The sequence below is a fragment of the Triturus cristatus genome, chromosome 12 (genome assembly GCF_964204655.1).
Source record: "Triturus cristatus chromosome 12, aTriCri1.1, whole genome shotgun sequence".
Taxonomy (NCBI): domain Eukaryota; kingdom Metazoa; phylum Chordata; class Amphibia; order Caudata; family Salamandridae; genus Triturus; species Triturus cristatus.
Window position 1 is genome coordinate 489,709,349 of NC_140595.1, and position 26,969 is coordinate 489,736,317.

At 43.6% G+C, this 26,969-nt stretch overlaps 1 protein-coding gene across 3 annotated transcripts in view; it reads left to right on the forward strand.

Annotated features, from left to right (window-relative positions):
* LSM14A (LSM14A mRNA processing body assembly factor) overlaps positions 1–26,969 on the forward strand; it is a 258,431-nt gene that overhangs the window by 53,919 nt on the left and 177,543 nt on the right. For all 3 annotated transcript variants that reach the window (XR_014972249.1, XM_085638768.1, XM_085638769.1), the window contains exons 2-3: positions 18,560–18,723; positions 21,440–21,569. Coding sequence is in view for 2 of the 3 variants with exons in the window: in XM_085638768.1 (XP_085494894.1) it covers positions 18,560–18,723; positions 21,440–21,569 (294 nt within the window). In the remaining variant the exon portion in view is untranslated. The remainder of the gene's footprint in view (positions 1–18,559; positions 18,724–21,439; positions 21,570–26,969) is intronic.

The following is a 26,969-nucleotide window of genomic DNA, read 5'->3' on the forward strand; positions in this document are numbered from 1 at the left end:
ACCTAGAGACCTTATAATTTCACCCAGCAAAATCAACACTTTTTTTATTTAATTTTGTTTTTCCCCCCAGTGTGGGTAGCTGTGGGGTGTGGGCTTTAGCTCGCCTGAGGAAACCTACCTACACCAGATATTTCTGAAAACTAGAGGCCCAAAAGAATCCATGGTGGTTTCTAATATACATCCCCTACCCTTTCTTACAACGCTCTTCAAACCTCAAATGTAACACATATTTTTCTCCTATTTCTGAAAATTCAAGAATCTGCCAGGATCAACCATTTACCCGCAACCCAGTGTTCCCACACTTGTTGCAATAGAAATGTTCCCCTATTCTGTGTCTTGGGCACTAAGCCCACCCACACAAGGACCCAAAGCGCAACATGACAGATCAGGGACCATGCCTCCCATTGCCCTCCTCCCCCTTTCACTCTACCTGGTTTCATTCAGTCCTGGTGTTTTTATATAGGCAAGTGTGGGAACACTGAGTGATAGAACATTTTTGGATCCCTGCAGATTCTGTCAAATATGACAAATGTTTGATTTTGATAAAGCTTGTGTTTTGCAGGGCAATATGAGTAGGAAAATGCAAGGCACCACCATGGACTCACCTGGGTGTCGTGTTTTCAGAAACGTCTAAGTTTTGTATGTTTCTCTGGTTGGCTGCTGAGCAAGGGCCAAAATAATGCAGCCATTCAGCATGGCAAGGAAATTTAGATATACCAACACTTTGCTGGTCCCTATTCAAGACTGTGCCTAAAAGAATCCAAATTTCCTTTTGCTTGTCATGTAGATGCCCAGAAAGGCATTATGACAGACTTATTTATTATGAAGTGCATATGTTAAAGCTAATGTGTTTCTGAGTAAATTGTTGTTCTATTATGTTAAAGCCTATAGACTGGTTGGTTTGTGTTACCTGTCATCTCCCAGATTAATGTAGTAGGCGAGGGGTCAATCAATCAGATATTTGTAGAGCCCTGTAATCACCCACAGGGGTATCCAGGTGCTTGGGTGAGGTGGAGCCACACCAACAGTCAGGTCTGGAGTCTACTCCGGAAGTCTGCATGGGAGGTAGAAATTTGGAGGTGGATGGTGATGTCATACCAGGCTTTGGCTGCAGGGTGGTTGAAGGAGCGTTCTCCAGTTCGGGTACGATGGGTGCAGGGGACGGTGGCGAGTTGTCTGCTGGAAGGTCAGGCGGTTGTTCAGGTATTCTGGTCCCATGTTGTGGGGGCTTTGTAGGGGTGCATGAGCAGCTTGAAGTGGGATCTCTTCTTGACAGGGAGCCAGTGCAGGCTACAGAGGTGGGGAGTGTGCTGATGTAGGCACGTCTGGGGAGGTCCAGGATGATTCTTGCTATTGCGTTCTGGATTGTTTGGAGGTGTTTGAGGGGGAGCGTGGTGGTTCCGGTGAAAGGGCGTTTCTATAGTCAAGTCGACGGGTGAGGAGGGCTTGAATGATGGTTCTTCTGGTGCCGATTTGTATCCATCTGATGACTCGGGAGCATTCTGAGGCTGTTGAAGCAGGTAAAGGCGACCGAGTTGATCTGATGTCTCATAGAGAATTCGCTGATGAGTATGATTCCGAGGGTGTGGGTGGTGTGGGTGGGAGCTGGCCTGAGGGTGGAGGACCACCAAGAGTCGTCCCATAGTAAGGGGAGTCTTCCAGCAATAAAGACTATAGATATGATTGGTATATAGCCTTTGGTTATACAATGCTACATACTTTTTAAGGTGGCTATCACACTCTTGTAGTCTATATACGTATATTTTGTTTTGTGGGATCTCAAAAATTAATTTAGTAGACAAGGAGTTATTATTGGTTACCCTTTTGATAAACCCTAAGGATTATATGATTTGTACAGTCGTAATCTCTGAGGCCCTCCTAGTAGAGCTGGACAGGTTTAGTGTTTATTTCCTTTTATTTAGAATGTTTAACCAGGAATAAATTAACCTCAAATGTATGTTAAGAAATTCAAATAGGATCCCTTTGGCCTTTCCAGGATTAAAGATCTATGGGCTTGAGATGTCATCCCCTTTATAGACCTACAATGGGAGTGTGAACTGGCCCCAACCAAGACCATTCAGTACTTGCAAATAAAACAAGCACTTAGAACAGCGCTGCTGAAAGGGACGGAACTCCGTGGGTCATTGCCCTTGGAAGACAGACTGCTGGATAAATTTAGGCCACGCCAAAGCCATATCCCTGGCATATAAAAAATTGATTGCCAACGTCCCTGATGCCCTCTATATTTACAGGAAACTCGGGAAAGATCTGTCTTAAAACTTGGTATTGAATCTGACTGTTGTCCATACAGCAGGTAGGGGATGGGAGAATGCTACTAATGATTAGGGCTCCTGGTCTTAAGTTATTTTTATTTTTTACATTTCAGTCTGTATTTATCCATATTTATATTTTGTCAACTTTATCTGTATGTATCCATATTTAATATGGGGTTTGTAATAAAAATAAAGCTGAAACTGGTATATTTCTACATTTATTTAACCAATAAATATGCATTCATGCTTGAGTGCCTGCAAGTTTCAGTGATATGAACACCCGCACAAGATCAATAAATGCACGTATATGAAAATATGCACATTTCAGTATCAGCCTTGTGCATATCTACTGCTGTTTAAGCCTCTTTACTAAAATTCCTTTCTTTTTTAACCTCCTTACCCATCAATCTGCACAGTTATTGGCCGGCAGTCATGGCAGTGTATTTAGAATCACTAAAAAAGCACCCAATTTCCGTTTTTATCCACATTTAAAAATACAGAGAAGAAAATAAATGGTTTTCGCTCTGTTTATCTGTAAAAATCAGTAAAAACGTTAAACAGGGACCCTTACTAATGATGTATGCTGAGATGTTATCATTTATAAACGTGTCTATGCGTGGCCAGATTTTCTTTTCTGTTTCCTGATATAAAGTCCATGAAAAGGATTTTTTTTTTAAGTGCTTAAACATCTTCTAACCCAACAATACCAATTGTAATTGAAAGCTTTATCCGATTATACCTTTGATGATCATAAAAGTACAAGCAATAGCACAGTTAAAACCTCCTCTTTCCATAAATAAACACCCATAATGTTGTGGCATCACATAATACATTTAAGAGGGACCCTACCATCGAACAGACCCTGTCACAAAGTAGTCGTAAAAATTGTTTGGCTAGAATGCATCTTTTAACTTTATTTTGCTATAAAGTGCAATTGAAAACCTTTAGTATGATTCATAGAATTAACAAAAATAATGCAGCATTTTAGGCTTCATCATGAGGGCAAATCCCAATGTTAACTGACATACTGACCCAGGTGGAAAAAACATATGCCGAATTGTGCCCGACCAGAACCTGAATAAAAGTTCCCTCTCCCGTGACTGATGCTGCTTTGTAGGTGAGGTTTAGTGAAAGGCTGAGCTTACTTAATTTGATACTCTTATTCTGAGCGTCTCGTGTCATGGAAGACTTTGGTTTTTTTGTCCTGCTTAGAGATGGAAATGGGATTACCAAAAAATGAAATTATGTTTACAAGACTACTTAGCATAAGACAACCATAAGATATCGCTCCATTTGTTACACTGCAAACAATAATAACTTCACTTTTGAAAGTGGCACATGCATTGGTCCTAATTGATATCTGGAGCGCTGCAAGGAGGTTGGGGGGGGGGGGGGCAAGCTCAATTAATCGATTATATGATAGAGCCAGCTCCTCATACCACTTAAAATAGGAACCACTGGGAGAATGGAGAGTAAATGCCAGCAACATTGAATTTCTTGTTTGTAGAGATGCAGCATTGGTATTCCCCTATATTCTGGCGGCCCAAGAGACATTAGAGAGATGGGGGTTCCCTATATTGTGGAAGAGTGATGTGGGTTTTACATCTAGTGAGGGAATGAAATTAAAAAGTGCCCCAACAGATTGCAATAATTTGTGTTGCTGTACAGTAGCATTAATATGCTAACTTTGGATAGCGCCATAAACTACATTCATGTTAGGAAAGCTAGAAAACCCTTGTTTGTTTATTCTTATTTACGGTGATAGCATGCATGCTTGGTGTGGTGTCACAGCCCAGCCCCCCTTCCTCGCACACACCATTGTCTACGATTCTGAATAATTGCTTACTAGATCAAATTCAGCTATGAAGTTGTTAAAAAGCTTTCACCAGTTTACCTAAACTGAAGGTGCATGCCAGCAGGACTGCATCATCCACATATAGGAGTGCGTGAGTGGTTATGGAATTTATTATATGCACATCCTGACATTGCTCTACTAAAACTGTTTAACGTTTGCTTTTGTATATACGAACAAAAAAGGGGAAAAGATACACCCTGACGCACCCCATGTTCCAGTCTGAATTACTTGATGCATTCTCCTAAAGGTTCAAACCTGACCCTAGTGACCTCACTATAGAGTGCAATAAGAAAATGCAGTAGTGAGTTCTGTCTCGTACCAAGAAGCAACGGCTAAAATTTTGTTCTGTTGACCCGATCAACTGAACTTAAAGTTCATAAATGCCAGGTACAGTGGGCCGTCCTTGGCTATGGTGTATTTACCAATGTTGACATGGAGGTGCAGGCTCTGCTCCAAATCCCTCTCTTAACCCATATTGAGAAGTGCTTAACATCCTTTGCTCATTGTCCAGCAACCTGATTCTGTGAAAAATAAATCTTCCTAGAACTTTAACTGTAGAGTCATTAAAGTGATGCGCAAATAACATTGTGGTTCTGCACGATTACCTTTTTATTAGAAAAATAGGAACAATGATTGAGTTGAGCTAGGCATTTTAATGTCCCTTGGATTGTTATAAGATGTTGGTAAATGGAGGGGTCCATAAGCTGATGTTATATCTAAACATATCTATTTGGACACCACTGGGGTTTATTAGATGGGCAGTCAAGTATGCAAGAACTACTTCGAGCAGTTCAACCTCAAACTTAACAGGGAATGAAAACAATTTTTTATAAATTCCTACAGCAGTTACTATTTGTGGGTAAAATATGTTGGAAAAATGCAGGTTCTGCTGCTCCGCAGGAATGTTGGAGCAAATTCTAGTTGCTTGACTGGCTGTTTCTGATTAACAGTGTGCCAGAAATCTTTGGAGCCTTTAGGTTTAGTAGCCGTAATTGTCCTATTAACGGTTGTTTTTAATCTCTTTACACCTATCCCTTAAGGCTGACCTGCTGTATTCAGTAGGATGAGGATACCACACAATAGCAACATCAATCTGAGAGTCTGCTATGTCCATATGCTAGGCATCTGACATGAGGCAAGTGAATGGATGGTATTGTAAGAAGCCTTAATAGTGCCGGCTGTCTCCTGGGCTTTCTAATTTGTCATTATTTCTTTGGTGCAGCCACTAGTGCAGGATAAAGCTGGGGTATACTACCTTTGGAAATCCCTCGACACAGCAGTATACTGCTGAATACTTCTGCAATTATATTTATCTCTTCCGCAAAACGAATATTATTTACTCAATTGATTCATATGGCAGTGGTGCCAAAATTCTCATTGGCTTGTTGTAGACTTCTTTGAACGCCACTCCTTTTAACCCGTTCGACGCGCATGACGGAACGGTTCCGTCATGCACGTCGGTTGGGCTGTGCTTATGACGGAACCGTTCCGTCATGGCCCCGCCCGCGCACGGAACCTTCAGCGTGGCGCGGAAATCCGCGCCGCGCTGAAGGGGTTAAAGTGTGGATTGTATAGTTTATTTCCAAAGATATGTGATCAAAATTTGTGCAGAGAAACATAAAATTTGGCCTCAAATTCTGTTGTTCACGCTCTTCAGATACTCCGGAGTAAACTATTTTCATATTGGGTAAAGTGCTTATTACATTACTAATTTAGAAAAGAATGGATAGCAAAATTCATTTAGTACTGTTCTAACTCCAAATGTGTTTCTGATCACCGTTTCCCTAAAAATGTGTGTTTGAGCCAATATAAGAATGTCAGCAGGGAGAATGTATTCAGCTTTACAGGGATTAAATGTAACCTTCACAAATCATAAAATTGTATACGAAGACATCGGCAGCTCTCAATGGGTTATAACCCATTCTATTATAGTCTTCCAACATGGGGCTGAGGTGTTAACACTTACTTGAGCATCTCTTTTTCCCTGTAATCTCTTTACTAATCTGGTGGGTTCTTTTTTTAAAACATTGTATGAAAATGGAAGCATTCAATTATGGGGCTTAATAAAAAAAAATATTTGAACTAAGGATGCACAGGTAGTATGTATGTCACATGAAATCGGTTGAGATGACGTGAAATTTCTACTTGAACAAGTTCTATTTTATTTTATTGAACGATTTGCCTCTTAAGAATGCAGTACAGTTTCGAATGCTACCTGTGTGTTGATCTGCTTCAAGCTTTATTGTCTTGTGCATGTTTTGAGATGGTTTTCAAAACAGAATTGACTAAGTTGGTTTTCTGGTTCTTTAATGAATACTGTATTGTCTTTGTGAAGAACACACCTTCTGGGGAAAATGTATATTTACTGGGGAAACAAACAAGTTAAACTACCTTGCAATGCACAGTGATTCTGTTACAGTTGTCATCCGTTAAGTTATAAATGATGTTCTAGAACATGGTTACTCGCAAGCATTAGTAAGACAAAAAGGGTACAAAGTTCCTCAAGTCAGTTAGGAAAAAGTAGTGATTTCAGCAAAAAGTGTCGTCTGCCATGAAAAAAGGGGGGGGAAACCCTTTAGTTGGAACTAGGGCCCTCACACACCCAGCAAGCTAGGTGTCATGCTTCATCATTTGAGCCTGCCCCTCGTCAGGTCGGCGCTGCAATTCCTGACGGGCTCCCAATACTGGGGCTCTTTGGCGGGGATCTTCTGTTCCTGCCGAAGGGTGCTGTGGGGGTAAGGGGCCCTAGGATGTGTAGATGTGGTGTACGGATAAAATAGGTACTGTTAGTCCACAAAAATTGTGTTTAATAGAGTGGTAAACAGCCTAGTTAAAAGGAAAGTGAGGTGGGGATAGCTACTAGTGATTATGATGCTAGTTGTGTATGCCCTACTCTCAGGAGGATCAACATGTTTCTTGCCCTTTAAGCCAGTAATTGGTCACGGCAATTCATCAGGATCAGGAAATCATAAACTATCTACAACAAGATATGTGTGTTCTACATACCCGAAAGGTGCTCAGGAGTCACCTATGGAAAGATTGGAAACAAAAAACACATGACAAAACTGTAAGGATAAACAATACATACAAAACAACTTCAGCTGAAATCATCGAGAGTCTTATGAGGTGAAGCTCTCAGGGTGAATATAGGAGGGTCTATAAGGACAAATTAAATAAAAACCTATAAAAAGAGACAGGACTACGGGGCCGAGACAGAGCGGAGGTTAGTAAACTCACCTTTTGCGTGAGCAAGGCAATCTTGCAGCAGTCTCCGGCGGGTAAAAAGGACTCCTAACGTGGGTCCTGGAGTAAAAACCGGGAGGAGCAAATAAGAAACCAGGTGGGGACGAAATTAAAATGTAAAGTTAGGCGGTCCGCTCGGCAATCCTTGTGGTAAGGGCAGTGTTTGGAGGGTAGTGACAGCCTTGAGTGTCAAAAGATGCTGACATGAGCGATTAAGTGTGCAGCCATGGTGACCATCATGCTCAGGGGCCAGGGCGTATCGCCGCCCAAAAGTGGTCAGTGAGGTCAGCAACGGGTTGCCACAGGAGACTCAAGAGCAAAAGTCGGGGGCGAACGCCACCGCCCCTGGTAGCGGATGGATCAGAGCAGGACGTACTCGCTCAAGCTGCTAATGAAGTCATGGAGGCGTCACGAATCCCCCTTTAGAAATACCCAAACTCACCTGTTGGAAGACGGCGTGGATGAGCCCTGATGCACTCACCTGCGTCAGGCGACGCGTGGGATGGAAGACCTACCCCTACCGCCGGACCTGGGATGGGTTCCGAACGGAGTCTGTGTTCGCCAGATATGGATATCGGGAGGTCTGGGATGTATCACATGACTAGGGTAGTCACAAGCCCATTGGTCGAGGAGTGAATTACGGGTCGGCCATGTTGGAGCAGGTGAAGAGAGCAACCAACCATGTCCGGTATGACTCGGGAAGTAAAAATCCCTGGGATGGTGTGATCATGGGGATAGTACGCCAGAGCGGTTGTATCGATCCCATTGGTTAGGGATAGAGGGGCAGCCATGTTGGTGCAGGTGGTGTGGGGAACCTATCCGAAACCGGTCTGAATCAGGAAATGATTCTTCGTGAGTGGAATTACTCACAGAGTTGGTTGCCATGGCGATAATATTAAAAACAGACAACGGATAGGTGGCCAGATTCAATACCACGGGTAAAACATGAGAATGTGAGAAAATAATAATCTAAACGGTGGTGATGGGGTACGCGGGGGCCGTGATAAAGTATCAAAGTCCCACACATTTTTACGGGGATGTAACCCGTACATGGGGGTCTAAAAACAGGGCGGCAGCCAACCGCATCGGGGACCGACACATAAAGACACACAGAGGGACGCACATAAAAAGAAATAGGATACCAGTATAGTGTATCTATTTCTAAAGCAGTGGAACAAGATCTAGATGGTGTATAGAGTTTGGTGGTCACTTTCTGACATCGAATGTTGCTCTTATGTTCCATAATCCTGGTCTTTACCATGCGGGTTGTCATGCCTATGTATACCAACTCACACGGACACCTGATTATATATATATATGCAGTTCTTAGTATTGCAATTGGTGTGTCTGTTTAGTGTCCAGTGGAAGTTGTTCGTAAAAGTTATGTCCTTGTAGACGTTAGTCATTTTGCACACTACACATGAGCCGCATGGGAAATGGCCCTTAACCGGTGGTAGCTCCCATAATGTCCTTTGTGGACCAGTGGTGTGCAGTCTAGGTCTAGTGTGGACAAGTAAATCTTTGATGTTTTGTGTGCGTGTGTAGGCAAATCTAGGTTTTGGTATATTAAGATTCCCTTTGTCTAGAATACCCCAGTTATTCAAAATGATCTTTCTGATCCTACTTGAATCAGACGTAAAAGATGTGACACAGGTCAGAACATCGGTGTCGGGTTTGGTGTGTGTTACCAGTAGTGTCTCCCGTGGGTTGTTCCTGGCCCTTTTCATAGAGTTACCAACACACCTGGATGGATAACCCCTAGCCCGCAAATTAGATGCTAATAACTTAGCTTCTGAGTTATAGTCTGTTAGCTGAGTGCAATTACGTCTGATGCGGAGGAATTGCCCAACGGGCAGGTTGTCCCTCAACGCTTTAGGGTGGTGGCTATCATAACGTAAAAGACTATTGCGGTCAGTGGGTTTCTTGTACAGTGTGGTGGTTAGGGTGCCTTCAGAAAGAGTGATATTCAGGTCCAGGAACGGTACCGAATGTTCTGATATAGTGTGGGAGAACTTCAGAAACTCATTCTGCTCATTGATCCACTGTATGAAATTCATACACTCAGTATGTGTGCCATGCCAAAAGACGAGTATATCGTCTATAAACCTTTTCCAAAGAAAGATGTTGTCATGGAAAGGGTTAGATGTACAAGAGATCACATTCTTCTCGAAATCAGCCATATAGAGGCACGCTACACTGGGAGCGAAGGTACTACCCATAGATGTGCCTTGGCTCTGGTGGTATAGTTGTTTGTTGAATTCGAAAAAGTTTTCAGTGAGAGCCAAGGTAGCACAGTCAATGATGAAGGTGACTGGTGTGGGTGATGACCAGTCTAGTGCCCGCAGTGTTGACTCAATAACAGTCAGGGAGGCCCTCTGGGGGATATTGGTGTAGAGGGCCTCCACATCTAAGGTCAAAAGATAGTTAATGGTACCAGTGTCTGGAAGGTCATCAATGATTTTGAGGACATCAGTGGTGTCCTTGATGAATGAGGGTATGTCACGTACCAGAGGTTGCAAAAAGTGATCACAAAATTTTGACAGAGGTTCGAGGAGCGAGCCAATGCCAGATACAATCGGTCGTCCTGGAACCGGAGTCGTGCCCTTATGTATTTTCGGGAGGGTATAGAAAAAGGGAATCCTAGGTTCCCGAGTAAACAGGAAATCTGCCTCTTTGTGGGTGATCCAGCCATTGGCTTCTGCTTCATAGACCATAGTGCAGATGGTGGTCTTGAGACGGGGAGTTGGGTCGGACGCTATGGGAGTATAGTATCTCTCATTTGTGAGTTGGCGTCTGCATTCAATCTCGTAATCTGTTGTTGACTGGATTACGATCGCATCGCCCTTGTCCGCCTGTTTAATAGTAATCGTGGAGTCCTCAGAGAGGTTTTTTAGGAGTACGGTTTCATGCCCAGTCAAATTATGGTAAGGCGCCTCCCTGTGGGGTGAATTTAGCTCTTTCAACACCGCTTTCTCAAATGTAAGAATCTCCACAGGAACCATGTTATTTTGTGGAGTAAATGTGGAGGGGTTTCTTAATCCAGAGTCTATAACCTCATTCTGAGGTTGGTCCTGAAAGAAGGCTTTGAGGCGTATCTTCCGAAAGACTGTGGATTTCGCAGTGATCCCTGAATCTGTCTACCCTTGGGGTGGGGACAAAACCAAGGCCTTTCTGTAGTAGTGACATCTCAGGAGCATTGAGGACCCTATGTGAGAGGTTCACTACTAGTTCCTCTTGTCCTTCGTTCTGCTCCTGGTGTCCATGCCCCTGGTCGGTGGTTCTTGCCAGTGGACCTGTTTCTGTGCGCCTCTTCTGTTGCGCCCTCTTCCTCTGCCCCAGCCTCTTCCTAAAAAAGGCTGGCTGTTACCGTTGAAAAACTGGGGGGGGCAATGTTGGTATTGAGGAAACTGCCAGTATGGTAGTGGCGGGAGAGGACCTTGGAACATAGGGGGGCCTTGGAAAGGAGGGCCATTGTAGGGTCGATTATTCCGTTGATTTTTTCTCGAATTATTACTCCCCCAGCTATTAGTGCTAGAATTACTATCGCTGGAGTCTCTCCTATCTGAGGTCTCGTCAGAGGAGTAGCTCGTTTTATCAGAGGTGTAATCGGCCTTCAGGTATGGGTAGACCCTTTCCTTATCAAATTTCTGTGTCTTTTTGCAATTTTGATATTTTCTGTTTCATCAGGTAGTCTTTATTGTCAAATCTCGGCGTTGATCTCGGCCAGCCTGGTTTTGTAGGCTGTTAGCTGTATAGTTGTTTTAAGGGCCCCTTCCGCAATTTGAATCCTCACGAGGATGGCGTCTGCCAATCTCTTTGCGGTATTAATGATCAAGACCAGCCAGTCCCTGGTGCATTTCCATGACACCAGGGACCACTCCTTCTTGAAAGTGGCATCCTCTAGAAACAGTCTAGGAAAGTTATTGACAATGAGGCCTGTGGGTGCGATGTTAGCCCGCAGGTACTCTGTCATAAGTGCCCCATGTAGGGTGATCTTAAGCCATTCCCTCTTCAGGTGTGTCAGTGCTGTCCAGTCATCCGACTGTGAACCTGTTGCCGCGCTGCCATCGGCCCCTAATAAAGATGGAGTCCTGTCTAAAATGTCCGTTACAACATCATCGCCGAAACTTAAACCCTGATGGAAGTCCATGGTGGTTTATTGACGTCTCACGAATGATGCGTAATGGTCAAGGTGAAGGGAATTAAATAAAACCCAAAGAAGTAGTATGGGCCAGCAATGAACACCAATAGTTGTGATCTGCTGGTAGCCTCAAAGCATTCCCTTGAGGGCAGCAAAGTTTGGTCTTAAGTGTGACGAGGGCTTGATTGATTGCCAGCAGGGTGGTGGGCGGTGTGTGGGCGTAAAGTGTGTGTAGGGGAAGCGAAGCATGTACATCTAGTGGCTGAACTGAATTGCACCATGTGGAACCAGAAAATCTGGGCTCAATCCAGACTTCCCCACTTGACCAAATTGTGTGAGCCTTGGCAATTTTTAACTCCTTATTCTTCATTATCATGTATAAGAGGATCTTGAAATATGACTTGAGGATGCGTGCTGTACAAACTCTTCTCCTGTGTTTGGGTTTAATAACTATTGACATTGGGGGGGGGGGGGGGGTGCAGGGGAAGCTTGAACGTTTCTAAATTAATGTTTGACAACTATAACTTTTAAAAAATATATTTTTGAATGTACATCTATAATCTAAGGTGAAATGGTTCTGCAGGTTAATGAACCATATTTTTACACGTTTTCTGCATTCAAAAATGGAGGCGTTTCTACACTTAAGGGGTGCAGTACACCTTAATTGCTTCTTTTAACTTCAGTTAACCTTTAAACAACTGCTTGCTGTTTGTTTAACGATTTTAATTTTTTTTTTTAATGTTCATGCGGAGTCAAGCTGCAGCCTTGGCAAACATTATGGAGTTGGGGCATTGTTGTGCTTATAAACTTATTTTTCGAATTATAGCACATGCCTGGAACGTTCTGGTATGCCTTGAGTTTGGCCTTAATAAAAAAAACTTCGAAAAATGGACATTTATAATTCACCTTCCAACACAATAAAAGAAATTTTGAAAAACATTTTTTTTTTTTTTTAAATGTCAAAAATTCTTGGTCAGGCTACTTGGCTGTGTGTGGCCTGCTCTGAACTCAACCTGGACATGGCAAGTTGGCAAACTTTTATAAATTGACTGTGACTAAAAGCTATACTGAAAAGACAAGTGAGGCTCTTATCCAGGCAGGAAGATCTTGCTGTATCAAAACCTCTGCCACTAATATCCAGGTCATTGTAAGCTCTTACAGGGACAAATTATGCCAGCCTTACTTAAACTGTGCCAGCCTTACTTAAACTGTGCACTGAATAAACCAATTTTAAAGCTGATCCTGCTCGCCAGACTAATGATTGTACCAATAAAGGATATAAACGTACACTGGCAATCCCTGGTAAATATGGCGCCTGCAGACTGTCATCCATACAAGGATTCCCTGGTCCATTTTATCTGTATCTGCCCGAATCTGTTGAATGCATGGCACTCTTTACTAAAACCTCTATTTCTAAAATACGGCACACATATATTTGCACTGAGGCGGTGAAACTTATTTTTAACCTGGAAACTCCAATGGAACTGGCAAGGTTTGCCAAATTTGCTGGACACCTTCGGCTTTTAAGTGAAAATAAAGTTAATGGGTTTTAATGGAATATTGATAATGTTGAAATAACCTATTTTAACGATTGAAAGGTGCTTTTATTATCTGATATGCTACTATGCAAATGTTTTTTGTAACGATTTTATTGAAATAAAACAAATCGTACTACTTGGCTTACTGTAGGAAAGTCTGGTTCAGTTGCAGTAACTCACCTACTTTTTGCCTGACACTTGATGCACTTTGACTTTGTCCCCTGGGCCCCTGCCAATCCGGTTCTCAGGGCCTGTGTTTCCCAAACTTGTACCTTTTGTAGTAGCAATTGGCACATCTCTGGCCACAGTAAGCTCCTGTAAAAGATACCATGGGTACCAAGGGTACTGTGACCAGGGAAGGGCTGTAGCCACGCGCTCCAGAGTCCAAGTTCACCGTGGGTTGACCCCTCCAGGACTCTCCGGTGTTGCCTGCTGCCCTCCGACAAAACTGAAGTACTGATCTTTGAGAAGAACAACTCCATATGGGACCACAGCTGGTGGCCTGCAGAACTCTGACCTACATTAACCGACCATGCACTCATCCTCTGCAATATCCTCTGCAGCTACCTGACCATGAAACGACAAGTTTTTGCAGTCACCTCCTCCTGCTTCCACACACTTCGCATGCTCTGCCGAATCTTCAGATGGATCCCAACCAACACCAGAAATACCGTCACTCAGGCCCAACAGGGACACTATATGTGCACAAAGATGATACACACTTCCTTTTTGCATTTAAAGCCAGTATCTGGATCATTATGAAACATTCATTGAATTGGAGCATTTCTATTGCTCTTTCTGTCCCTCCTATTTGGTCCTCCAAGTGCTCACCAAGTAGGCAACCAGGTAAGACCCCCATTTTATTAGTGCAGGGTTGAAGGGTGTTGGTTGCATTGTCGCTAAACTGTTGAGTTTCCATGTTGTATGTGGATTCTCAAGGAGTCTGCTACAAACTTATCACTGAAGCTTTCTATGCTATGTAGCAGTATACAAGAGAATTTGGAAGGGAACGATTTGCAGGCTGCGCATACAAACCACTGTTAGTTGAAACATTTGTCACGTTTTAAGTTAGCCCAATTCTTTTTTTTATCTGAATACTGTTAGCTTTGATTATCATTTTCTATTAAGGGGGCCATTTGCAAGGTTGCGTGTCAGACCAAGGTGAGGTTCTACGCCAACGGTGTTTGGTGGAATTTCAACTTCTTGAAGCACTGTTAAACTACCAGTAAATCACTTAATGGCACCCTCATTGGAGCGTTAGGAGCTTAGTCTCTGGAGGCACTGTTATACCACTTTTAAACTACTTTATGGAGTCCGCTTAGGAGCAATAGACTGTCCCTACCATGGAGATAGTTAAATCATTAGGAGATCACTTTATGGAGTCCAATTAGGAGAAAATTCTATAGCATTTTTGCAACATCTTCTGATGGTCCAAATTTCTCTCCTAATGCTGGAGTACGTAGTTACTTTTTTTCGCATTGAATGGATGAGGAAATATGATGGTTTCAGTCTCGTCTATTACTGCTTAATGTTGGGGTTGTGCATGAAGTCGAAAGATTGTGTTCCAGACTTGGTGCAGCAGCATATATTACTATCTTGCATATGAATCTTCGCCAAGAGCGTGTGAGGGATAGTTTCACAGGCAACATATACAAAACAATATGGCTTGTAAACAGCTGTTTTTAGATTTCGGCGCATCCAAGTTTGTTTTGCTGTTCTGAATTCAAGGTGCTTTTGAAGATCCTCTGTGGAAGAATGTGTCCAGACTTCGCTATTCAAGGAAACTGATCCCTGAGGGTTGGGGTAGACTTCCCAGGCACGATAGGGCATTACCACCAGAGGCACAGTTACATCACCTGTTAAAAGCTATTTAGCGTCCACCCATGAGCAACAGAAACTGAAAGCCATGAAGACCCTGTTAAGTCACTTCTACCTTTTTGAAGTGTAATTGTTTTGGCGTTTATCTAGCACTTTTACACCTGATGAGTAGTTTGCCATGCCTGTAGGTTGTCATTCAGTTGATTGTGCATGCAGTGAGCATACAGGTATACACCGATCGTCTGGCGATTGCGGTAGTAGAGAAATACTGTATATGGTCATCCCAAAAATGCTCCTTTGCTGGCAGAAGTGCTAAGCCACCAGGAAGCTTATGGTGGAATTGAACTCTGGCCAGCGCAATCCTGCCCTTGACATCCGTGCCAAGCAAACAGGAAACACAAATTGGGCTCAACATAAGCCTATAGGCGAAAAGTCTTGTTAAGTCGGTTTCAGTCCGTCTATATCTGGTACCTTTTTGTGTGACGCCTGTTAATGGAATTAGCCATCCAGTGGGGCAGGAGAAGTGTCCATGGTGGTAGGGTTCCACCAGAGCAGGTGTAGGTGGCAGAGGAGGCTTGGCCAGCTCCCCCCCTCCAGCCCAGATTGCGTCCCTAACTATGTATGTTCCTGGTGTACACCACCTATCCTTTACCTCTCATTGTTAGTTCTCAGATATTCAGTTTCAGAAGCTGGCTCGGTATATACTATACCAAAATGAGTTATAGTGTGCACAGTCCAGTGGAACACCAAAGGTAGGCAGAGGTAAAAGTAGATATCGCCCTACTCTCTATTTGTGGTAGTGTGAGCAATCAGTGAGGCTTTATCAGAGGGTAGTGTTAAGCATTTGCTGTACACACTCGGGGAAGAAATGATATCACACACTTAAAGACTAAACTCAGTCCAATTTGTATAAAAAAATGTTTTTAGTTCTTTTATTTCTAGAACCAAGCCTGGTGCAGGTAAGAGAAATAACTTGCAAAATCTTCTGCAGTGATTTACAGTTGCATGCAGGTTCAAATGCAGTTGGTTGAATTACAGGCAAGTCAAGAGTTTGAAATTACTTTTTAGTTACTTTACAGATTACAGCGCAATATCTTTTTTTAAATCACTTTTTAAGTTACTTTTGCTAATCAGTGTGATGTGCCTAGATATCACACAGACATTTCTTAAACAAAAGTGAAGTAATTCCCTTGTAGTACATTTGCAGTTTTCAATGTTTCATACAAACCAACTCCACACTTAAAAGAATTTTCAAGGAAAAACAGTCAATGCAATCCTATGGAAAGAAAAGAAGGTAACGATTTGCAGGTACGTACTTATTTGTGGGAGTTGGTATTCTGGGGTTAGATGCAGGGTTCCCCCAGTTTCAAGAATGTGCTCTCGGAACTCCCTCAGCTGCACTGGGGTGGCTGGGTGCATATTGCTGAGGCCCTATGTTATCCAATGAGGGATAGGCGGTCTCTGGTTGGTAGCTCACGAGCAGGCCACAAGGTTGTGGGGAGCAAAGCTCCTGGTATTAGGCTCAGGGGAATCAGAGTTGGCACCCAAAGTACACCCGCAGGGGCAGCTGGGTGCAGGGTGCTGTTTTTCCGTCTGGTGCCCTATTTTCAATGGGGATTCTCTGGTTGCAACAAGGACTGCAGGATCGGGGGCGAAGATTTTATGGAGGTGACCACTGGTTGGAGAGTTTATTTGGGATGCCTGGGGATGCTGGGACACAGTCGTTTGGGCCACCCAAAGCCGTGGGACATTAGGTGCAGGTGTGTCTTTAGGCATTGGGTTTTCTTACCAGCTCCGGTCCCGGTCGGGTGACCCTCCAGGAAGGGGCTGGAGGCGTCTATTGGAGATACGAGGCAGGTCAGAAATCACCAGATCTCCGGTCTGGATCGCCGGGGAGACGTTCTCGTGGTGTTGGGCCATTAGAACTCTGGCGTGGGCATCGGGTGCATGTGGATGAGCAAATCCGGTGCTCACGGGAGACAAAGTCTTGGTTTGGGAAGGCAAGGCAGGTTATTCGGGTTCTTGAGAGCTGCTGGCAGCAGGAGACACCAGGATTTCGCTGGAGCAGGTTCGAGGTGGGCAGAGGCCGGTAGGGCTGGTGCAAGTCAGTGGGTGTCCACCCTCTTAGTTCAGCACAGCTTCTTTGGCGGTCCTTCTCTTCTGGTTGGCTCTTGTCTGAGGCGGCAAGGTTAAGGGTTGCCCCTAAATACTAGATTTGGGGGCGTTCCAGGTAAGTAAAGGTTGAGACCAGACCCTTCCTTGTGGTGGGTTCACCCCCTATTATGCCATTCTCCAGTGGGAGGGGGCACATGACTCTCTGGTTGGCTGCGTCTCCCCCCCCCCCCCCCCCCCCCCTCACCTCGCCTCCTCCACCTGAGGGGTGGGGTTGGCAAAGGAGGGCACACCTCCCTTCCTCCTTTTAGTTTTCCTGTTGATTCTTCCACCCAGAGTGTTGGTCAGAACTGCTGGGGGCCAGTCGACTCTGGGTCCAGAAACATATCTGCTGGTGAGCAACCACTCAGCCAGGACACTAGTTAGGTCGTTTTTCAAGTGCATTTTTCGTTAAATCCCACATTTGCATCCGTGTGCGTTTAATGTGCTGAGAAGTTTGATACCAAACTTGACAGTTTTCAGTAAAGTCATTATGGTGCTGTGGGGTTTGTAATGACATACACCCAGCATCATATACTCTTATGACATTACAGCACTTATAATGTTTAAGAATTGGCATGGCCACTGTAGGGGTACAGGGCTCATTCACCTGTGGTATAGTGCACCCAGCTAGAGGGGTGGCTGACCTATGCCAGGGCAGTGAGTTGTAGGTATGGCAGACAGGGATGTATGCCATGTTGACTCATCACTTTGTTATGCACCAAAGCGAGAGAGGGAGAGAACGAGAGGGAGAGAACGTACGTACAGGGCCTCTAAGGGTGGCCCAATAAGTGCTGCAGCCCATAGAAGCCTTACCTGGCAACCTATAGTACCATTTACAAGGGACTGACATGTGGCCAAAGAGTGCCAAATAGGGTTTGTCTCAATGCAGTTTAGGGAAAGAACATAGGCCCTGGGTACCTAGTTGACAGGAACACAGGGCACACTCCAAGTACATCCAACAGTTTGGCATACAGTGGGGGCAACCATGCAAAAAGAGAGCACTTTCTTACAATCGGTACTTGTAATTTGACATTTTTTTAGGTGTAGGGGTTAGCAACTTTTTTTTTGGTACATTCTGATTGTCAGTTAGTATGTAGGATTTTGCCGGATCACGGGCAAGGCAAGTAACAGGTTTCCTGTGCTATTAACCTAGCTGTGGGTCATGCCCCAAACATCTGAGCTTGGCTGCATTGGCATGCTCTATTCTAATGTATTCTGAATCCTGTATTGGGAGTTACCAGTTGAGAAAAGATCTGTGTCCATGTGATCAGGGTCTCTGGGAACATTGTTATCTAGGTCTTGGCTTTAAAAAAAAAAAAAATCATTTTAATTTGATAGTTAAGGGATCTGACAGACTTCAAAATGAAACTTTACTGAATGCAATACATTTTTAAATTAAGGTTCCCTGCTTGGAATTTGCTATTTCTCTATGGCAAGGAACTGTGTATGTAAGTTAGGAATGTTGCTCGTTGTCTAGTATTCTACTCCTCTGCCGCTCTATACATTAAATAATAACTTGTCTTTTTTCTCTCTACAGTTCGCTCTTTTGGGACAGAGGATCGTCCAACAGACAGGCCCATCCCCCCCAGAGATGAAGTGTTCGAGTATATCATATTCCGAGGCAGTGATATAAAAGACCTGACTGTTTGTGAGCCTCCCAAGCCACAGTGCTCCCTCCCTCAAGATCCAGCTATTGTTCAGGTAAAATGAGAATGGCAATAGTTACCCTGGCCTTTCTGTTGAGAAACTCTCGTACAATGGGAGTAGGTCATATTCTGCTGTTGAGAATTCAGTTTGCTTTTCCTTATGAAAGATGTGAATGACCACGAATCCCATGTATCTTTTGTTTTGTGCATAGTTGATTCAGTGGTTGTTATATTATGTAATAGTTTATAGCAGTACTTTGTTTACATTGTAAATTTTAAATGTAAGTTAGGACCAGATGTAAAACATCCTACAAATTTGAACTATTGGCGCTGTTCTTGTGTGTCGTTTACGTAGGTTTGGCAGAGCCTTTCATCGCGGAAATACTTGATTATTTTTTTGTGCTGTTATTTGTGAAGATCCATTACTTATAGGGGCTTTCAGTAACTCCACTTTACAACAGTCTGTTGTTGTCATTCACATTCTGCCCTCTACAGCATGGAGCATTGGGTCAGCCCACTTCAACCATTCGCTAACTTCTCTGTGTGTGGTGGCATTCTGTACTTTCACATGGAACACATCTGTGCACAAAGTACTATTTATCAGTTCGAGTGACTACTGTTACGAAGTATTGTATTGTAATTGCATTTATATAGTGCTTACAAAGCTTAACGAGGCGTCTAAGCCCTTTTTCAGCGAGTAGCACGCTCCGGTGTTTTCGGAGATAAAATATGTTCTTTCTTTTAGCCAGTTGTATTTTTTTATTAAATATATATTGGCGCGGGTCCAGTAGCTCCCCAAAAATGCTTTGCAAAGAAGAAAATGACGACAATCATTCCAGACCTATTGACGTAAATTGTTTTTTGTGGGCCATTAGAAGCTGAATACTATTGCTCAAAAGTTTGTGCAGATGTGGTGCAGAGCAAAAGCCTATCTGGGCCGGAGTGCACATGAGCACTTACTGAGGCTTAAAAAGTTGCACTTGTGGGCATGGAAGACAGGCTGCATAGTAGTTCCACCGCAGTTATTGGCCAGTTGTTTGCTGCAAGGCCCTGCTATACATCTGCTGCTGGTTAGGGTGGAAGTGAGCAATGCGAGACAGAGACCTTTAGGGCCAGATGTATCAAAGGGTTTTGCTCATTCTGTGTCTATGGGGAAATGTGTTGATACATATGGCCCTTAGTGACTGCACTAGCAGTTCTGTCCAGGATGAGTGCATTGATGCAACCTTCATATCTTTACTGCTTTAGAGGAGTGCTAATAATGTAAGGCTGTTTTGCGTAAATATTTTATTCAGTTTTTTCTAAGGATGCAGAAACCGAACCCAGCATGAACCTGTTACAACTGAATTAAAAGTTGATCCGTGGATGGTAATTTTGCAGCAAGTGGCAGATAACGAAATTTGTGCAATGGCTGTTTTAACATGATGATAATAGCCAACCATATTTTGCCTTAATACACGGCCCTACTCTGAAAGGGCGGCCAATCTTTGAAACATTGATTGGTTACCATTTCAACCAGTCCGAAAATGTCCTGTCTTATGCCCACCCTGGTTGGTTACCAGCAGCCAATCGGATAAATTGTGGTGCAAGCAGTCCAAACAGTTTCCCGTGTAAGGTCAAGAAATGCGCCTCTTCCTCATATTTGGATGTGGAGCTAATTTTGTCTGTTAATGCCTAATTTCTCTCTGCCTTTAAACAAAGGCCGATTTCAGCTGCTTTGCTTCTCCGTTCAGTTTATTGCTTCCACAGGCATAGAGGTTTGACATGGAAATTATTTCATTTCATCCTTCCTCAATATACTGTATGGATTTAGATTTTTCTGCTTATTATGTTGGCTTTACTTTTTGGAAATACGTTTTTGCGTGAAATCTTTTGACGTTTAAGAACTTTTTTTTTTTTTTTTTTTTTTTTAAATGAACACCCCACCCATCTCCTCCCACCTCCGATACAATATTTGAATTGAGAAGGCCACCGGTATTTTGTTCTCACTCTGACGAGACATCTTCTGCCTGAACTGCACAGGGCACTTTACAGGGGTTTAATGTTTCGCTGCACCCCGAGAAATATTCTGCTGCTGTTCACAGCCTGTTCTGTCAAGAGCTTTGACCATTAAGACCATCTTTAACTAAATTAAACATTTCACACTTTCTATTGTGGGACATTGATCTTGATTGCTGTGTTTCTCATGTAGTGGCTCATTTACAAGTATAGAACTGGAAAAGCAGAATGTTAGGTTATTAATCTTTACAGTGACAAACAATTGCAATCCTTAACCTGATCAAATTTATAATTCAGGAAAGCATTCTACCACGAAGCTGCAAAAGGAGCAATATGACAAGTAACAGTCTAATCTCAATATGGATCAGCAAAGACCTTTTTGTGTGTCTGAGGTGAATACATCACATATTTTCCCTACAAGCAGACCTATTTTCCCCTTTTAATTAGTCTTTACCCCTTTAAATAGTATAGAATTTCTAGTAGCAAAGGTTACTTTGGTAGGAATGTAAAACTGTTTCTTTTTTTACTTTGTTGAACAAGTTTGAACTTCTATTGGATCTTCATCAACTGATCATGTCCTAGTCTTCGAGCCAAGTCCATAGTCCTGAGTTTCATGTTCTTTTGTTTTGTACCGTGCTTCTCTTTGGCATTATTTAAATGTCAGTATTTCTTTCCTAGTGTAATATTTTAGTGTAGAGATTTTTTTTCATTTGAATCATTTTTGTTAATTCTAATTGATTGGCTTGCTAACTAATTCCTGGTTGTTAATTCAGTCTTCCTTAGGATCCTCTTCTACCTCATTCCAATCTGTGAATTCCTACGGTCCTTTTAGCAGGATGCCAGCATATAGCCAGTTCAATCAAAGTCCTTTAGTGGGTCAGCAGTTTGGAGCCGTTGGAGTAGGTATGTATGTGCTTGCTTTACCATTCTATTCTAAATGTCTGATGCAGTGAAATAGTAAACATTTTTTGAATGTTAAAGTGTTATGTAAATGAGCCAAGTCAGTGTTTCAAGGAAACCTGATACCTACTTTGCTGTTAGCTCCACCAAACTTATTGTAAGTATAAATCTTAATTTTCGGCAATATCACATGTGTGTTCAGGCAGAATGATGCAGGTGGATTTGTAAGTTTGCGAACAGTTAAACCTTGGAGAGGAAAAGGAGAATCCTTGTGAATCGGGGATAGTTTGCTCATACATGCACTTTCTAGATATGGTGAAATTGTCACTTAACAGTGCCACCAGAGGAGTTCCAGTTATTCAGTACACTTTTTTTTTTTAGTTTTCTTCCCATTGTTTAAATTTAGGAGCCACACTTTTGCTTATATTTGTGTTTATAGAATTTTGGATCACACTTCAGTCTAACCCGTTCATTTTGAATGCCATTTCCGAGTGCGCCTCCACAGGTACCCTATGATTGCAGATCCCCCGCACACTACTTTTCATTATTTTATTTGAGTTCCACTCGTGGTACATCTGATGGCCATTGGTCCTGCGACCAGAAATTCTGAGCTAATATTCAAGCAGAGGCAAGAGGGTAATTCTTGTCTAGTGGATATACCCCATTTATATCCCCGATATCAGTGCATTTGTTCTTAATAACCCACAATAGTCTGGTGCCACTTTAACACACAGTTGGTCATCACCATCACATTTCTACATTCTCTCATTTTGCACCCATCTCTTATAGATTTTTATCCTAGTGTGCATGAAAGCAGACCCATACCCCCCAGCTTTTGTGACACCAAGCTTCCCGCCTAGGTTCCTGAGTTTTATTTATTTATTTTGCCTCGCCGCAGGACGCAGCAATCTCCCCCCCCCACTAAATTTATTTTTGGGCTTTCAGTCTCTTTTGCCTCTGGCTATCCTTTACGCAAAATTTTTCTTTTCAGTTTTTCAATGTTCACTATCTTGTAGGAAAAGCAACTTTTAGGAGCTTGTCGTGCAGTAGCTTTTTGGATCTATTCCTTCTGCTTGGAAGGCCTTCATGCTAGTCTGTCGGATCCTGTCCTTTTTGCACAGCAATCCAGTTAGCAATTGGTATGACAAAATAAACCCTTCTACACACTATGAATTCAGAATCTTGATAGCAATGGTACAATATAATAGTCTTCTACCCCAACCCCAATGTTATAAGGTATGTTCTCCTGATGCAATCGGTTGCAAAGTTCTTGGTTGGAAAGTGTCCACTCACTAGATTTGGGGGTGGCCCTTTGGTAATCTGTTAAAATTAGTTTTTCCAAGTATGGCCGGGTGGGCTTATGCCTTCGTTCACTATTGATTAAGTAATCTGATCAATTGCCAAAGCCAAAAGTACTGTGCCAAATCCTGAGTCGAATCCTAACTTCATTAAGGCCCTGCTACCAGTGTTAACTGTGCTTGATGTGGATACATTGTATACCATGAAAATATTACGGTCTCGAATGAGTATGTGTATGTTTAACTATTTAGAGAGCAAGAATGCAGGACTCGCTACTGGGCCCTTTGTTGCTTATTCTGTGCATTGCAAAAGACTAGTGTTTGCAGTTCTGTACTGCTATTGCCTCATCTCCCCAGCATGAACATTTCAGAGCCCTTTTTAGGTCTCGCCTGAGCCAGCGCGCATGCGCTGCTCTTCGAGGCATTTACGAAGGGCTTTTAAACCCTGAACACACGATTGTGCGTGTGCTTATTTTTTTATCACCAGCAATTGGCTTTTGCGTGCGTCTTTCTAAGAGAGACAGCACGCAATTGGTCCAAGGCGGGTGCATGTCCCGCCTTCTCTGTGCCCTGGCCTAGGGTGCACGGGAGCGAGCAGCAGCGCTATCTGTTTCCAGTTATCTAATTGGAGACAGATGGCGGTCAGCGCTGGTTATCTTGTTTAAAAAGCAGTAAGGCTTTGGGGCAACCGTTTAGCTGTATATTGGTCGATGTCACTTTTATTTCAGTTTCGAGTGACCACGGAGTCCTGCGAGACTAGTGGGGTGGGGAGGGGGTAACCTGGCAGCGGATGCCATGTCTAACGTAAAGCTGTACCTGGGCGCGCTAGGTCTTGAGGGCTAACTCGTGTCTAGGCGCTAGAGCAGACCTTGCAGTACTGTGCCCCGCTCCTCACCGGCTTTGTTGCGACTTTCAAATGCCTGTTGAGTCGGTTAAGCATCCTCTGGTTTAGAGCTTGTCACATCCTTTCTTTGCAGCGCTGCAAAGACAATGGCTTACATAACGGACACTATATAAAACACGTCACTGTTGCGCCCCTTATCGATAAGTAATGCACTGCGCAGCGTAGGGCAAATTTGCCGCAGACCGGACTCCTCCCATTGGCTGGTACAGAGGCCGCAGGCGTCGGGGGTGCTATGCGACCACATGCTATATGTCGCACCTTTAGCTACCAGCACAGTGCATGCTGGGGCTTATAACTACCGTCACTGCACGCTGGGACTTGTAGCCCAGGACTCAAAGGAGAAAAGCGAGACTACAAATTCTAGAAGGCACTTTGCCGTACATAGATCTTTAGTTCTCCGGGTTCTCTCTGCCTTGTCTCTTCTCTTCCCTTCCTTGTCTCTTCCTTCTGTCTTCTCTTCTCTTCCCTTTCTTCTCTTCCCTTCATTCTTTCCTCTTCCATCTCTCCTCTTCTCTTCCCTCTTCTCTTCCCTCTTCTCTTCCCTCTTCTCTTCCTTGTCTCTTCCTTCTTCACTTCTCTTCCTTTTCTCTTCTCTTCTCTTCTCTCCTTTTCTCTTCTCTCCCTTCCTTCGCTCTTCTCCTCCTTCTCTCTCTTTTCCCTGTATCAGTCTCGAGACCGAGCTGGCACCTCGCCCGCAGCGCTGCCTGATGCCTGCCACACTAAGCCCCGGCAAGGCGTGTCGGATTAACGAGCCTTGTTAGACCACCAGCGTTGGAGGCCATGGGGGTACACAGGTCTAGGCGGGATAGTGTCGGGATCTGGGGACCTAAAGGCTAGGTTTGGCAGCATGGAAGAATTGAGCCTTGACATATAAAGGCCCCGGAATCAAGAGGCTGTCCCCCCAAGTCTGTCCCACTGTGTATCCGAGATTCAAAAACTTTTTTGTATCTGGACAATTGGGGCGCACGTCCCAGCTCTGCTTTGATGCACTGTGTAATGCTCGATGTATAACCTACCGCAACCCTAATCAGGTTATATTCTGTAATTTGGTGTCATTTTTAGGTCTCGCTGGCGTCGGCGCCCGTATCCCTCCTCCTCCCTGCCCGCAGCACCTTCTCCACTGCCAGGTCAGGAATGCGCCTGCAGGTTGTTTAGGTTCGTAGGAGGGCAGGTACCTAATTCACGGTGTGATCGGAAGCTTTTTTGTAGCAGACCAGTATGCTTTGTAGCAGCTGAGTACAGGGGCATATTTTTGTTCAGATGTGTATTTGGTGTTACTGTTCATGCCAGGAGAGGCTGTATCATGAACATTCTTGTGCATTTGATCGAGAGCTTTAGCTGTGGTCTTTGAATCAAAGACTTTAAATACATGATTGTAGTAGCTCCAAATATAAAGTATTAGCGTCGCCTGTTCCTGATATAGGTTGGGTTATTTTTGCTCTTTCACTGTCTTTTATGTAGGACTGAGATTTTTATATCTGTTGAGTAGTGGGAGCAACTGTCAGCGGCAGGTTGGATCTATGTGTAATTCCATGCACCGTAATATCTCGTTGACTCTCGGAAAGACACTTTGCTTTGAAGAAGGGCGGCTGTGTTGTCACGTTAGTGGAGCTGGCGAGTTTTCATCACATGGTTTGAGCCTACCAGAAGAAGCCCATTGGATTCGATAGTGTGCCACTCAGTGCTCATTCAACCTCGAGCTAGAGGAACTGTTGGTTGTAAACACGCATGGCTGAATATGAAACTGTTGCCCAAGTTGTAACTGGTCTGGAATTATTGCGATCAATTATCAATTTTTGGGGGAGTTTTATATTGCACAAACTCGACCCAAAGGTATCAGAGCGCTTTATATGAGCACCAGTTGTGTTACAGACACACATTCATTTTGTTAGGCACGGGAGATTAAGTGATTTGCCCAGAATCACAGGATGTTGAGAGCCCCTGAAGAGACTCAAACCCCGTTCCCCCAGCTTCAAGGTCAGCCTCCAAATCTTTGGGTATTGGGACAACTGACTGTAAGTGATCAATGTTATGTTGATTTTAGGGGTTGACTAATCCTAGTCTGCCATAGTCTGTCCAAAAAATCATACTCCAGCTTGATAGGCTGTAAGACCCTTACGGGGGCTGTATGATTTTCAGGTCTAGCAGTAGTGTCACCTTTTTTGTTGAGTTGCATTAAAGATCAGACGCAACATGAATAGAATTTGTTTTTTAAGATCAAAGTTGTGTTGGCGGGTATAACATTTGCCATGCTAGTGATTTTGGCAAATTTGCCTGATGTAGTTCTGAGTCGGATGGCACCACTCACCTGTAGGCAGTGGGAACTTGCAGAGAAGGAGGCAGTACTCAATTTTGTAACAATTTACAGTGCTTGGTTTCGACTTATTTTTATTAATTTATCATGGCACTGAAAATGATTTAATTAATCGCTCCTTTGTTTTTGTGTAAGTCATTAAACGCAATAATATATAGACACCAAAACAATAACTTTAAACAGATAGTTAATAAGTGTGATGTAGACAAAAGTGATACAACAAACAAATGATGGACGGAATGCTGACAATGCATACATTCTCCCCCAGTCAAGAGATCTGGGTTAAATCCATCGTTCTTTTGCCCACTACACCACCCCAGTTCAGACATGGCCATATGCAAATCAGTCTTGACCCTGTGCCCCATGAGGCACAGGGTCGTGACTGATTTGCATATGGCCATGTCTGAACTGGGGTGGCGTAGTGGGCAAAAGAACGATGGATTTAACCCAGATCTCTTGACTGGGGGAGAATGTCTGCATTGTCAGCATTCCGTCCATCATTTGTTTGTTGTAACGCTTTTCGCCCTAAGTGGGATGGGTATGCCCAGACGTGGGTCCCGTGCTCACTACGCCACTGGAGTCAAGCTATCCTGGCTGATGACGGCTGATAGCCAGAAACCGGTCCTAGGATGCTTGATTCCGGTCCAGGGAAGATATGGCTTGGCAGTTCGGGCTGGACTGTTCCCATGAGGCACAGGGTCGTGACTGATTTGCATATGGCCATGTCTGAACTGGGGTGGCGTAGTGGGCAAAAGAACGATGGATTTAACCCAGATCTCTTGACTGGGGGAGAATGTCTGCATTGTCAGCATTCCGTCCATCATTTGTTTGTTGTAGACAAAAGTGAGCCACATTTTAGTAACTGCAAGAAAGTAAAAATTTGACAA